General features: G+C 39.9%; 1 protein-coding gene across 1 annotated transcript in view; it reads left to right on the forward strand.

Annotated features, from left to right (window-relative positions):
* Nucleotides 1–596: 596 nt before the first annotated feature.
* GABRP (gamma-aminobutyric acid type A receptor subunit pi) overlaps nucleotides 597–13,182 on the forward strand; it is a 32,690-nt gene continuing 20,104 nt past the window's right edge. The window contains exons 1-2 of the mRNA XM_081943868.1: nucleotides 597–715; nucleotides 6,313–6,412. Coding sequence (XP_081799994.1) covers nucleotides 6,357–6,412 — 56 coding nt within the window. The 5' untranslated portion in view covers nucleotides 597–715; nucleotides 6,313–6,356. The remainder of the gene's footprint in view (nucleotides 716–6,312; nucleotides 6,413–13,182) is intronic.

Below are 13,182 nucleotides of genomic sequence, written 5' to 3' on the forward strand. Positions count from 1 at the left end.
GATGGGACGGGGCCAGTCAGAGGTGGTATTTACCGGTTTTCCAAAGTACTCAAAATTTCCGCTATCGGTTCTCCAGAACTGATCAGAACCTGCTGAATACCACCACTGGTCCTATATGCCTCCGATCACCATATGTGGAGGAAAGCTTCAGAATGACAAAGGACTTAATATACACCACAGTGTGCAAATGATACTATAAAAGTGCAGCAGACTTATGCCTAAGAACAGAACTTAAATCCACCTGCGAGGAGTTTCTGATGATCTAAGAGGGAAAAATTGTTTGGGTAAAAATGTTGGGACATAAATGATGAATGGGTACGGACAACAGCCGAGGGAAGAGGTGGGGCCATGAAAATAACCTGACAGGTTAAGTCCTAAGCAAGTCTGCAGATTGCTACTCGGACTGCAGTTTGTGCCCCTCTGCAGAAAGGGGCTTCACTTGACTGGATGGCAACGAAAGTACCAAAAACTATTTTAAAGAACGTTTAGCAGTTGATTGATCTCAAACTGAAGTGAACTGGAAGCAAATTAGTTGAAACCAAAGAAAATGACAATTTGTTTGTGAGAATTTTACTGAAAGAATCCAGTTTATGTAAGAGCTTAAAAAGCAGAGATATAAGTACATAGACTTTTAGTTTGGCTGAAGCGTACAAATACATGGACTGACAGCTCAGGAAGATAAGTAGATGATTTTCAGGAGAAGGATGAACTTAAAGTAAGTATTTTTTTTTCTTCCTTTCATCTGTCTTCTTGGGTGGTTTAATTTAGCTGCTTTTGTTTCGAGCACATCACCCTGCAAGAGCTAATGTATTGTTCTGAGACTTCTGTCCATTTTTTAAAGGGCTTCTCATAGACACAACAGCAGCCCTCTCCAGCCTGGTGTTTTCCAGATGTTTTAGATGCACCGGCTTTGATCATTGGTCATGTTGGCTGCCAATGTTAGGAGCTGTAATCCAATTCACACATATTGAATGGGAAAGAGTGGCTCCCAACTTGCTGCTATACCTCATTGCTGCTGGCTGAAAGAGAAGGGGGAGGAATGAAAATTATAGTTGGAGAGGAAGATCTAGTGAGTCTTATTTCTCCTGTCTCGATTTGTTTGAAGATTAGCATGGTCTTGCTGTCACTGATTGTAGTAACTGGTGTGTGTGTGGAGGAATCTCTTGAATATGTATCTGTATTCTCATTATTGTAGATCAAAGTTGAAAAGATGGTCTTGGCCAGTCATTCTTTGCCATTGATTCATATTGTCTAATTAAAGGTGGATATGAAATAGATGAAGCAAGATGAAATAGGGCAAGATAGGAATAAATAAGACAGACCATAAAGATACCATAAATACAAGTGGTTCTCGACTTATGACCACAATTGGGACCAGAATTTCTGTTGCTAAGTGAGTTACATGATTTTACAATCTTTATGAACATGGTTCTTAAGCAAATCACTGCAGTTGTTAAGTGAATCACATGGTTGTTAAGTGAATCCTCCTCCTCTCCTTCCTCCTCTTCCTCCCATTGACTTTGCTTTTTGGAAGCTGGCTCGTGAGGTCACAAATGGCCATCACCCAGCCCTGGGATACTGCAACCTTTGTAGATACATGCTGGTTGCTAAGCACCTGAATTCTAACCATGTGACTGTAGGGATGCTGCAAGGTTGTAAGTGTGAGGACTGGTCATAAGTCATATTGATCTCCAAATCCCTTGCAAGACTATTTCCCATGACTTCTTGCATTTGGGAGAAAGCAGAGACCTGGCTAATTTCCATGAGCAAATAATTCTTTAGCTTAGTTTTGGGCTCTTTTGCTTTTCAAATGGTTTCACACAATTCTAGCCCTACTATACACAGCTTCAGACTCAGAGCTCGTTTCCTGATTTGGCTCACCATGAAGGGCTAACAATTTCAAAGCTAAACAACTTGAAACAAAGAGCATAAAGCTGTCCCGATTCATTAATCAGGGATTTTTTTTGAAGCACAACCTTTGATTCATACAAAACAACAAACTGATATCATGTCAGGATGAAATTAAACACTGATTAAATTACCTGTTGTCTGGAAGGTAGAGAAGACAGGAGGCCACATGATTTGAAAGTCTGCCTGGCATGCACTAGCTTTTCCATGCCACGATGTGAAATCTGGTTGAAAAAAAAAAAAGCTATAATTATTCTTATGGTGATTTTTTTTAAAAGAAAGAATTGTGATAGTTTCAACTTCTGAATTAACCAAGAAAAGAACACTTGCAGATTGGTTGATCGCATTGATTTCTGGAATGTTGATGTATTTCTTTAAAAAAATGTGTTCTGATTATATTGTAGCTCACGCCTCTGATCCGATTATCTGCTTGTCTGCCTACCTATTTACCTATCTAATCTATCTAATCTATCATCTATCTATTTTCTGTGCCACCTATGTCCCCTCCAAGGAGACTCTGTGCTCCTGAATTAGCATCTGCATATATTTCCCCAACTTTTTTCTTGTAATGTCTTTGCATAGTTCATGGCATATAGTTAAAATACATTTTGTTATGCTGAATAAGTACAAATTGTAGTATGTTTTTAATGAAAGTTTGTGGTAGCAAGCTGCTTTCTTCATTGTGTAAGGTATTAATCTCGTGTAATCAGAAATAACACATGGTGCAAACATAAGCAAATTTACTGAAAAAGAAAAATGTATCATTTCAACGGCATGCTAAATTAATACTGCATTCCCATATAGCATTCCATAGCTTCTCACTCTCCAGATGGGTCTGAATACAAATTAAGACTATCACTGTCTTAAGTGTCTGGGTTAAAAAAAATCTGGCCAATCGCTACTCAGCTGCAAACAAAAAGTTCTCTTCTATTTCTACACTGCTGCACTGCAAATTTTTGTAGCCTTTCGTACAGAAGCTCTACTACAAATCCCATAATGTTTAGTAAACAGCCTGGACAACCAACTCAGTCTTAGTTGTGGAAGCTATGGCCTAACACATCCAGAGCGTGTGTCTTCTGTTCCATTCTAGTTCTCATGGGTTAAAAAAAAAAACAACCCAAATTGGTTAATAAATTTAAATGCTTAAATAAAACTGGAATGGTCTTCTGAATCCAATTCAGAGGTGGGTTCCACCTGATTGGATTGGTTCGGCTAAACCGGTAGTGGTTTGCCATTGTGGGTCACCAGAACTGGCAGCGACCAGGGCCCGCCATGCCTCCAAACTGGTTCCCCGGTTGGCACGGCATGCTTTCCCCCATTTTTAAATGTTGTGCGCATGCGCAGACCTATTTATGGGCAACTGCACACACACAAAATTGTGCACGCACCGAACCAGCAGTAATGCCGGCAGCAACACACACACACACGTGATCCAATTGCTATCTGCGTATAGTTTTGTGAATGATCGGCAATGCAGCCACAGAGTCTTGTCTGTTAAAAGCAGGAATGCATTTAAGGATGAACTTGAGGGGTGTCATAAAATGTTTGTTTTGGAGAGTGGCGCGGGCCTCCCTTTAACAATAGCAGCAGCAACAACAACTTTCATAAACCAAGCAGAGAATGTCTGCCAAACTGGCCAGAATATTTAAACAAGGATTCCTAATGGGATCTTTGGATGGTTAGTGAAATGTTCCAAACTAACAAGAAAATAAATCCAGGTACTGTGACTCAACTTCCAGACAATTCTACCTGGATGACTGAGAATCTTCATCAACGTTCCGAATGGGTCTTTTTTTCTTTCCCATTGATCAATATTGAGTAACAATATCACCATAAACAGAAGGAAGTATAAGCATCTAATTCTTTATGTTAGATTGGGTAATGGATAGGCACACACAGGCTTAACGGTAACAGCAGCTCTTTATTAAGTACAACAAGTGAGAACAATCCAACGAAGTCTGAGTCTGACAGCAGCCCTTTTATAGGGAGCTGTCAGACCCTTCGACCAATAGGATTAAACCTCCGTTCCCGCCGGAACAGAGGACCTTGGTGGAAACCACTGTAGTTACCACAAGTATCTAACACTTTATTTTGAAATTATTATCTCTTTTTTAAAATAAAACAAATGGAAGTAGAAAAAAGAGAACGAGACAGGTCAGATGAGGTGAGATATCAAGGAGTAAGGTTCCCAGAAACCCTACTTGCGATTTCCATCCAGCTAAGAATATGCCACAAAAACTAAAGAAAGACACAAATAAATCCATGCTGTTCTAGCTCTGGTCCTCAGTAATTTGCGAGTAGCATTTGATTTGCTCCTATGGTGAGCCATCATGCAGCCAGATGGCTTTCAGGGAAGTTGGTCCACCATGTTTGATCTTCTTATGAAAGAAATACACTCCCAGAAAACTATCCAAGGACACACCTTTTGGAAGGGCTGAGAAATACTCATCCCCTGAGGTAATCTTGTTCCATTGTTTTCTCTTTGGGAGCAAGAAGGCCCTGCACAACATAAAACAAAGGCAACAACTCTATGCCAAGTGATCGTATACCATTCATGGTTGGATGAGTTTAATTTTTTATGTTTTCTAGGCCCAAAGCCAAGGGGCCATGCCCTCTCTCAGAAAAGTCAACAGAATCACTTAAAAAAACCATGGCATTTTCATACTTTAGTTCCAAATAACAATACCTTTAGAAATGAACCAACAGACTGTGGCAGCATCAAAAATCAGCCCTAGAGACAGAGGTTACTATAACTTGAGTTGATGACTTTCCACCCCTGCGTCTGGTTTTATTTTTACTCCACACCGTTTGAGTCAGATTACCAGCATCCAATATTACATACTAAATTTGTCTGGAGATGGACTGTAAATTTTTTCACTCAAAAATAAAAACACTTTTCATGAAGTTAAAATGGACAATTATTTGGAATACATTCTAATAGTCAATAGTCAAACAATAGTCAATAGTCAAACTATTTTCCAAGGCACCTGAGGGTAGAAGCAGCAGCAATGGGTGGAAACTAATCAAGGAGAGAAGCAACTTAGAACTGAGGAGAAACTTCCTGACAGAACAATTAATCAGTGGAACAGCTTGCCTCCAGAAGTTGTGAATGCCCCAACACTGGAAGTCTTTAAGAAGATGTTGGATAGCCATTTGTCTGAAATGGTATAGGGTTTCCTGCCTAGGCAGGGGGTTGGACTAGAAGACCTCCAAGGTCCCTTCCAACTCTGCTATTGTATTGTATTGTATTGTAATATCTTATCGTTTTCCATAGCCACAGCTGTATGAATACTTCGAGATTCATTCTCTGCAAATATTAATTTAAACTAAAATAGATATTGATATATAAAAAAAACTTGTAAAACAAATATTTCAGTACAAATTTAAATGTATATTAAATGTTAGCTAGTTAAAGATATTGCAGGTTAATGGGAAAATGCAAATTATTATGCATATAATTACAAGCTGATATAGTCCTGAAGGGCATTGACTGTTCTATATTTACTTACAGAGAAAATAAATTCAAAAACTACAGAGGAAATATTTTAATAGGCCAAATTGTATGAAATTAAAGGCAACTTTGGAGTTTTAAGAATGCGGTATTAGGCTCAGGCTGATAGTGGGGAATATATCTAATTGTGCAATGTTTGTTAACAGAAGTTATGGGGATCTTTCAGACATGCAAATTAATGTCATCCCATCTAAGCAGAGGTGGGTTCCTACCGGTTCGGACTGGTTTGGCTGAACTGGTACTAGTTTGGCAGCTTGGGTTGCTGGAACTGGCAGCGACTCAGGCCTGTCACGCCCCAAACTGGTTCTCCTACAGCGGCGCCATCTTGATTTTCGGTTCTGCGCATGCGCAGAACAATTTTCTTTGCACAAATTTAATCTCCCCCCCCCATTTTTTAATGTTTTGCGCATGCGCCGACACACTATGTGCCAATGTGCACGCGCATGGAAGCACGCGTCTAGTGTGCACCAAACCGGAAGTAATGCCGACAGCAACCCACCCCTGCATCTAAGGTTATATATATGCTCCCAGAATTTTATGGGGTAGTGCGGTATGCAGAGCTCTTGGCTGAAAGACAAAGGAGAAATCAGATTAAGATCATCTTTATATGAGCAAAACTGGATAGGATCTGAATTGTTATTCTATATCAGTATTTCCGAACCTTAGCAACTTGAAAATGTATGGACTTCAACTCCCAGAATTCCCTAGCTATCATAGCCCACACATTTTAAAGCTGTCGAGATTGAGAAACTCTGCTTTAGCTTTTTTTTTTTTTAAGAATTATCTAGTGTGAAAGTAGGTAAAAATTCTTAGTTTTAGTAAGTTGATGTAATGGCCTGTTTTGCTATTTTGCTACAAAATTAAATTTGGCATTTCTCTGCTTTTCTTCATAGACTGTAAGTGAAGAATTACACCCAGCACCAAATAATCTTCACAAATGTACCGCAGTTATTATTTCTCCAGCCTTGTGTGGCTCTTTCTTCTATGTCAAGGGTAAGTTGAAAAATACATTCAGCACAAGAGTATATTTATTCAGTTTATTCAGATTTATTCAGTTTATACTTTAATGCAAATCTTCCTGATCTTCAGTTCCTGAACATGAGACCTTTTGAAATTCACTTTATTCTAAATGTTGTGATTCACTTCTCCAATCAAAACATGCATCTAAAATAAATGAATAGAGAGAAGTACATATAAAAATTCATGGGACAGTGAAATACCCATAGAGAAATATATTATATTAGGGAAATTGCTGCTAAAATGTGCATATTATGTCTGTACTATGAAAAATGAGCAGATTTATGCAAAAGCAGGACAGAGGGTTTAGCCTGAAAAAATAAGACACTGTGAGAAACTACAGTTGGCACATTTCTTCATTTTTTTACTACAGGTTCTACATTTAGGCAAGAAAAACCAAACACACAGGTATAGTTTAGGTGGTACTTGGCTCACTAGTAGTAACTATGAGAGGGATATTGGAGTCCTAGTGGACAACCATTTAAATATGAGCCAGCAGTATACAGCAGCTGCCAAAAAAGCCAACACAGATAGGCTGCATCAACAGAGGGATAGAATCAAGATCACGTGAAGTGTTAATACCACTTTATAAAGCCTTGGTAAGGCCACACTTGGAATACTGCATTCAGTTTTGGTCGCCACGATGTAGAAAAGATGTGGAGACTCTAGAAAGAGTGCAGAGAAGAGCAACAAAGATGATTAGGGGACTGGAGGCTAAAACATATAAAGAACGATTGCTGAAATTGGTTATGTCTAGTTTAATGAAAAGGAAGACTTGGGTGACATGATAGCAGTGTTGAAAGATCTAAGGGGCTACCCCAAAGAAGAGGGAATCAAGCTATTCTCCAAAGCATTTGAATGCAGGACAAGAAGCAATGGATAGAAACTAATCAAGGAGAGAAGTAACCTAGAACGAAGGAGAAATTTCCTGACAGTTAGAACAATTAATCAGTGGAACAAATTGCCTCCAGAAATTGTGAATGCTCCAACACTGGAAGGTTTTAAGAAGACATTGGAAAGCCACCTGTCTGAAATGGTGTAAGGCTTCCTGCAGGAGGTTGGACTAAAACATGGGTGTCAAATGTGTGTCGTCATGGCAGCGTCAGCTGACGTATCAGGACTTTTTTCCCCTTCACCAAACTGGGCACTGCCCGGGGCCAGCACATGATGCATTTGACCCGCAGACCGCGAGTTTCACACCCCTGGACTAGAAGATCTCCAAGGTCCCTTCCAACTCTCCTATTCTATTCTATTCTTGTTCTGTAGGGAGGACCAGGAGGCAAGAACTGAGTCAAGACAGGTTGAAGCTAACACAACCTTTATTAACAGTTTAACAAGGCAAAATGTAAGGCAAACCTCGAACCGGCAAACAGTAGCATTTGACAGCTGACAGCCCTTTTTATACCAGAGCTGTCAGAGGCTGAACCAATAGAATGGCTGCATTCTCCTGCCAGCTGGCTGCTTGCGTCTTAACCAATCAGGAGCCGGCAATGATAGTCAATGGCGTCGTAGCCTCGAAGACTTAACAATTCTATTCTACACTACTCTACTCTACTCTACTCTACTCTACTCTACTCTACTCTATATCAATTTTGAAATAGCTGGGGTTCAGGAGAAATGACAATCATTGTCAGTCATGTCCAACCTTTGGCACTCCGTGGATCAGCACTTTCCTTGCCCATCTATCTCACACCACCTGTTTGGATGTGGCGAAGTCATCACGGTGTCCTCCTTTACAATGTCTAGTCAGCAGGTACTAAGGTGGCCCCTTCTTTTTCCACTGACCACTCCCAGCATGGTTGACTTTTCGAGTGAGTCAGCTCGCATGACATGACCAAAGAATGACAGCCTCTGTTTGACAATCTTGGCTTCAAGTGATAGTTTTGGTGAGGTTCGGTCTTGGACTTCTTTGTTTGTTTGTTGTGTTTGCAATCCATGGGATGTGTAATAGTAGCCTCCAGCATTACAGTTCAAAGTCATCCACCCTTCTCCTATCTCCCTCTTTCAGAGTCCAAATTTTGCAGCCATAAGTACCGATTGGAAAAATTATTGTGTTGAGTAATCTGTATTTGGTGGAGAGGCTGATGCCTTTACTCTTCCAGGTGTTCTTCATGCCAGATGATGCAGTTCTTTGAAGTGCTATATGCCTTCTGGTCTCAGGGCTGCAGTCACCACTTTGGTTGATTTTAGAGCCCAGGAAGATGACTTAGTATGAAATATGTAACCCAAACAGTTTTCGGGGGTTGACATATGAGGAGTTTAAAATGTTTTAAGTCAGATTTCCAGATTATAGAGATTATAGATAAAGATTCAGAAGCATTCCAGAGTAAGAACAATGTGTAAAACTCTTTTTCCCCATGGGATATTTGTTTCATTAATAGGAAGATAATCAACTACTATATCCCAGCTCAGGATGATTCAAAACAGCTCTTTGTATCGGGGTGGAGGTATCAGCTCATCAAAAGTTCCAGCAGCAGGACTAAAAATGAAGTATTCCGGCAATTATAATTCTACACATACATATACATTTTGGAATATCATACCTCCAAAGGATGGGGATGACAACTTAGAGGACAATGATTGTACATCTCAGCATGAATATCAGGATCCTGGACAAGCTAATGGCACATACACACCCACCTCATTGCTCAGGTTCTGTCTGCCAGTTAACAGTCATGTACAAGCTGAGCTTAATTTTCTCCGGTCACTCTCCTTTGCACATGGAAACTGACAGCCATCACTCACGTAAATTCCTGATATGCAGACAGAGAGAGGCTGCAATTCTATAGTTAAGTCCTTGTAGTAATTTAGAGACACATACTTCTGACTAGGCAGCATAGGATTGCCCAATTCAAATGCCCATTTTCAGGCTGGAGTTCTATGTTTATTACCTAGCAATAAATTTCACGGAAGAATCAATCTTCTCAATGTATATTGATCTATATGATGTCATGGAATATTAATAAGGAGTTAGTCGATAATATCTTCCCACAGAGATATGCTAGTCATTCTTTCTTTTAGCTGGACACAAACATACAAAAGGCCAATTTTTTCTCTAGATCCAAGGTTTAAGTTTCACGCTACCATATCCAGATGACCACTAGAGGGCAAAAAAGAGATAAAATAATTCTAGGATGCCACTTAGTGGTCATGCCTATTTTTGCAACCCAGGTTTAGCAAGGGGCATAAATGTCATCTCATTCCAATGCATCACCACTATAATGTCGCTGCAAGGGTCGCGACACACTCGAGTCCGGATTCGCCTGTCTGGGCCTTCTGGGTTCTCCCTTGGGTGGGAGAACGAGCCCCGGTCCTCACCGGGAATTTGGAGGGTCCACACGTGGACGAAGGCCGCAAATTAAGACACCACACAAAGAGTTAGCTCGAGGTAGGCAAGCACAGAGTGCCTGGAGGATGTATGGCTACATTCCTCTTGACATGTTCTGCACAGACCCTTTTATTAAGCAGTTTCTTTAAGGTGGGGGAGTGGACACATACAAGGAAGTACATTCAGTAATTTTCCACAAGAAAACAATTAATAGGTATGTAGCAGTTAGGGGGTTTCCAAAAACATTGCCTGATAATGCGCCGTATACACAGTTAGATATTAGCGGTTAACCAACATCCTATGCAAACGCTATGCTAAGCTAGATAAACGGTTAGTTAAGTATTGTGGTCAGCAAACATCCTATGCAAGCACTATGTTAAAGGTCACATTCTTATGCAGGCACTATGTTAAAGGTCACATTCTCATGGCCTACTTGCGTTTCAGCTTCAGCAAGGCCTGAACCAAACTACTGTCATGCATTCACACTATAATGTAAAGTACAGGCCTGTAATTGTGAAATGGAAACAGCTATTTATTTTCTAAAGTTGCTGTCTAACTAGTATTTTACTGGTCTGACTACAATTTCATCTCTCTCTCTTCTGAGCAGGAAGTATAATAAGAAAAAAAGGTGTACGTAATGTTCTGTGCTTATGATTTCCCTATTTTCTCTTAAGATGCAAACCTCTTTCCAAGATGACTCCTTTCTAATGTGCACTCTGTGTTAATATTTTCTGTTGTTGTTGACCTGGACTTCTGCACCTAGTCAAAAGAATTTTGCTTCAAGTGAATTTTTTTTTTTAAAGTCTCTGTTTTTCTAACTTCTCTTCAGGGATAAGATGTTTTCTCTTCTTCTTGAGAAAACAATTTGGAGGAAGGCACAGATTGTTGGCGATCCAGCTTCTAAGCTACAAATATCTCAGTCATTCAAATTAAAAAGTTTTGAAAGAAGACTGAACATTTCCCAGAAAGAAAGAGTTCTGATAACTCCATAGCTTTCAATAGTCATGGCCAGAGGTGGTATTCAGCCAGTTTGGACTGGTTAACCAGAACCAGTAGTGGAAATCATGGGTGGGCTCTATGCCGTCCTATTTAGGCATGTTTTCAAGCCGTGTGCATGTGTTTAAGCCTCACGTGCAATCAAAGAGCATGCGCAGAAGGCGAAGTGCATGGGTGGATGGGGCGTGTGCGAGCGCACTCACATTTGCAAACCGGTAGGGAAAGTAACTGAATACCAACCCTGGTCATGGTATATTGCCACAGCAATTGTTCTATATACTTTGGAACATAAATGAGCACAACTGAATTTTGTGCTTCATCCCAGCCATGGGATTCCTAGAGAGTAGAACCACTGAGATGACCACTCTGAAAGGATACCTTATGTTAGGCATATATTTGAATAGTTATTCCCATTGGAAAACATGGGAGGCATGTGTTTTTTCATGCAAAAAAATCTGGACAGTTTCTTTGTCCAACATCCTTCTCGGATTGTGTTTGTTGGCAATAAGACCAGCTAATTCTCGAGCAGCAAGTGGAGCAAATCTCTCCCACATTCCCAAGGAAAATATTCTATTGTTCAGATCAAAATGCTTCAATGTGGGCTTTGTTCCTGTTCGATTAGAGATTAAAACTAAAGCCAAAAGAAGCTAATGGTTTGTACTGGGGACTGCAGTAGTTTATCTTTGGGTTCTGATTTATATCAGTTTTTCCCATACAATATTGAGAGCCAGTTTTGTTTAGTCAGTAAGGCACCAAGCTAGAATCCAGGAGATTATAAATTAGGCACAAAGCCAGCTGGATTACTTTGGGCCAGTCCCTCTCTCTCAATCCTACGAAGGAGGCAATGGCAATCCACTTCTGAAATTTTGCCAACAAAACTGCAGGGACACTGATTTGGGAGCATACATGTTACTCCTAGAAGTAGCAGGTTTCTCTCATTGTGGACAGCCTTTCCTATACTACTCTTCCATACTCACCAGGGGTGGTATTGACTTACCTTCCTTACTGGTTCACAAATGTGAGCATGCATGCTTCACCTCCACACATGCGCACAGCCTTCTGCACATGTGCTTTTGGCAAAAAAAAAAAAAAAAGATTAAATGGGATACCATAGAGCTGGGGCAGATGGGCGGCGCCACCTGTGATTTCTGCTAACGGTTCAGGCGAACCAGCCCAAACCGGTAGAATACCGCCTCTGATACTCACCCAAATGAACACAAACCCATAGAAATATCCCATTTTCTACTCTGATTCTTCATCTCATAAAGGGCAAGCATCCTTTGGGTACTAATACGAAGGATATATTTCAGTCCAATGCTTTCTAGGCTATGCTCCAAAATCTCTTGTAGCAATTGGCAGAAGACTGCAGGCATTATTTTTAAAAATCACATGTCCTTATTATCCAAAATTATGCTGTCAGAGAGGGCAGGTGAACAAGTTTATCATTTAAGTACTAGATGTGTATTTCAAACTCTGGTCGGAAATCTTCCTCCTCCTGTTGAAAATGACACCTTCTGATTTACACTGATTTTTGATGGCAGATGAGCACTGTCATGCATTCCAGGCCACACTCCAACAAAAGGGAGGCATTCAACAATAACTATTACTTGGTTGGGATAAGTAACTCATATCCTTATTAAGAACATTTGAAGTGCTTAGTTATGTTGCATTATTTACTGAGCCATTATTTTTACCCTGGTTACAATTAGAAAAGAAGCTGTATCTCCCAGTGCAGACACAATGGCTTGATGTTCCAAGTTCAAAAGTAGTCTTTGGTATTACTATTTTGTCTGCATTCTTCTCACAAAAGAACTCTGAGCCATGCTTTCCCTAGATTTTCATAATTAATGATTCCAAGGAAGTGACACCTTGAACCTCTCTCCTAATTAATCCGATATTTGTTATTGCTTTTTGCTCTGCTTTTATAGCCTTCGTTCCTCATTTCATTGCTCCTTCTGTTGCAGTTATCACCTTCCTCCCCCTGCCCTGTTTATCTTTTTTTCAAGTGGTACTATCTAATTAGCCCTTATCTATTCTGATGAGTCAGTATCAATTATTGTTACTGAATTCAGTTTGGTGGGCAATCCAAATCTGTCAGGACCACAGTTTAAATGCTTTTTCATCCTTCCCTAAACATTACCCTTTTTATTTCAATACACATTTTTACAAAGCAGGCCTTTTTTAGTCCCTGCAAAATACTTAAGGGATATTATTTAAATTTTGCATGGTCCATGTATGGCTGCCTTTGGTCATACACTAATTTGTTGTTGATATTGTTAAATAACTTATTTTATCAAGGTCATTCTATTTTCTCTTCTACCATCATCACTAATTTGGGGATCAATTATTTTAATATTATCAAGGGCTAATTTAACATACCCTCTTATACCCTCTTTTGGAGACCAATCAATAAATGCTGCAG

This window comes from Natrix helvetica (assembly GCF_964273705.1).
Source record: "Natrix helvetica genome assembly, chromosome: 2".
NCBI classification, from domain to species: domain Eukaryota; kingdom Metazoa; phylum Chordata; class Lepidosauria; order Squamata; family Natricidae; genus Natrix; species Natrix helvetica.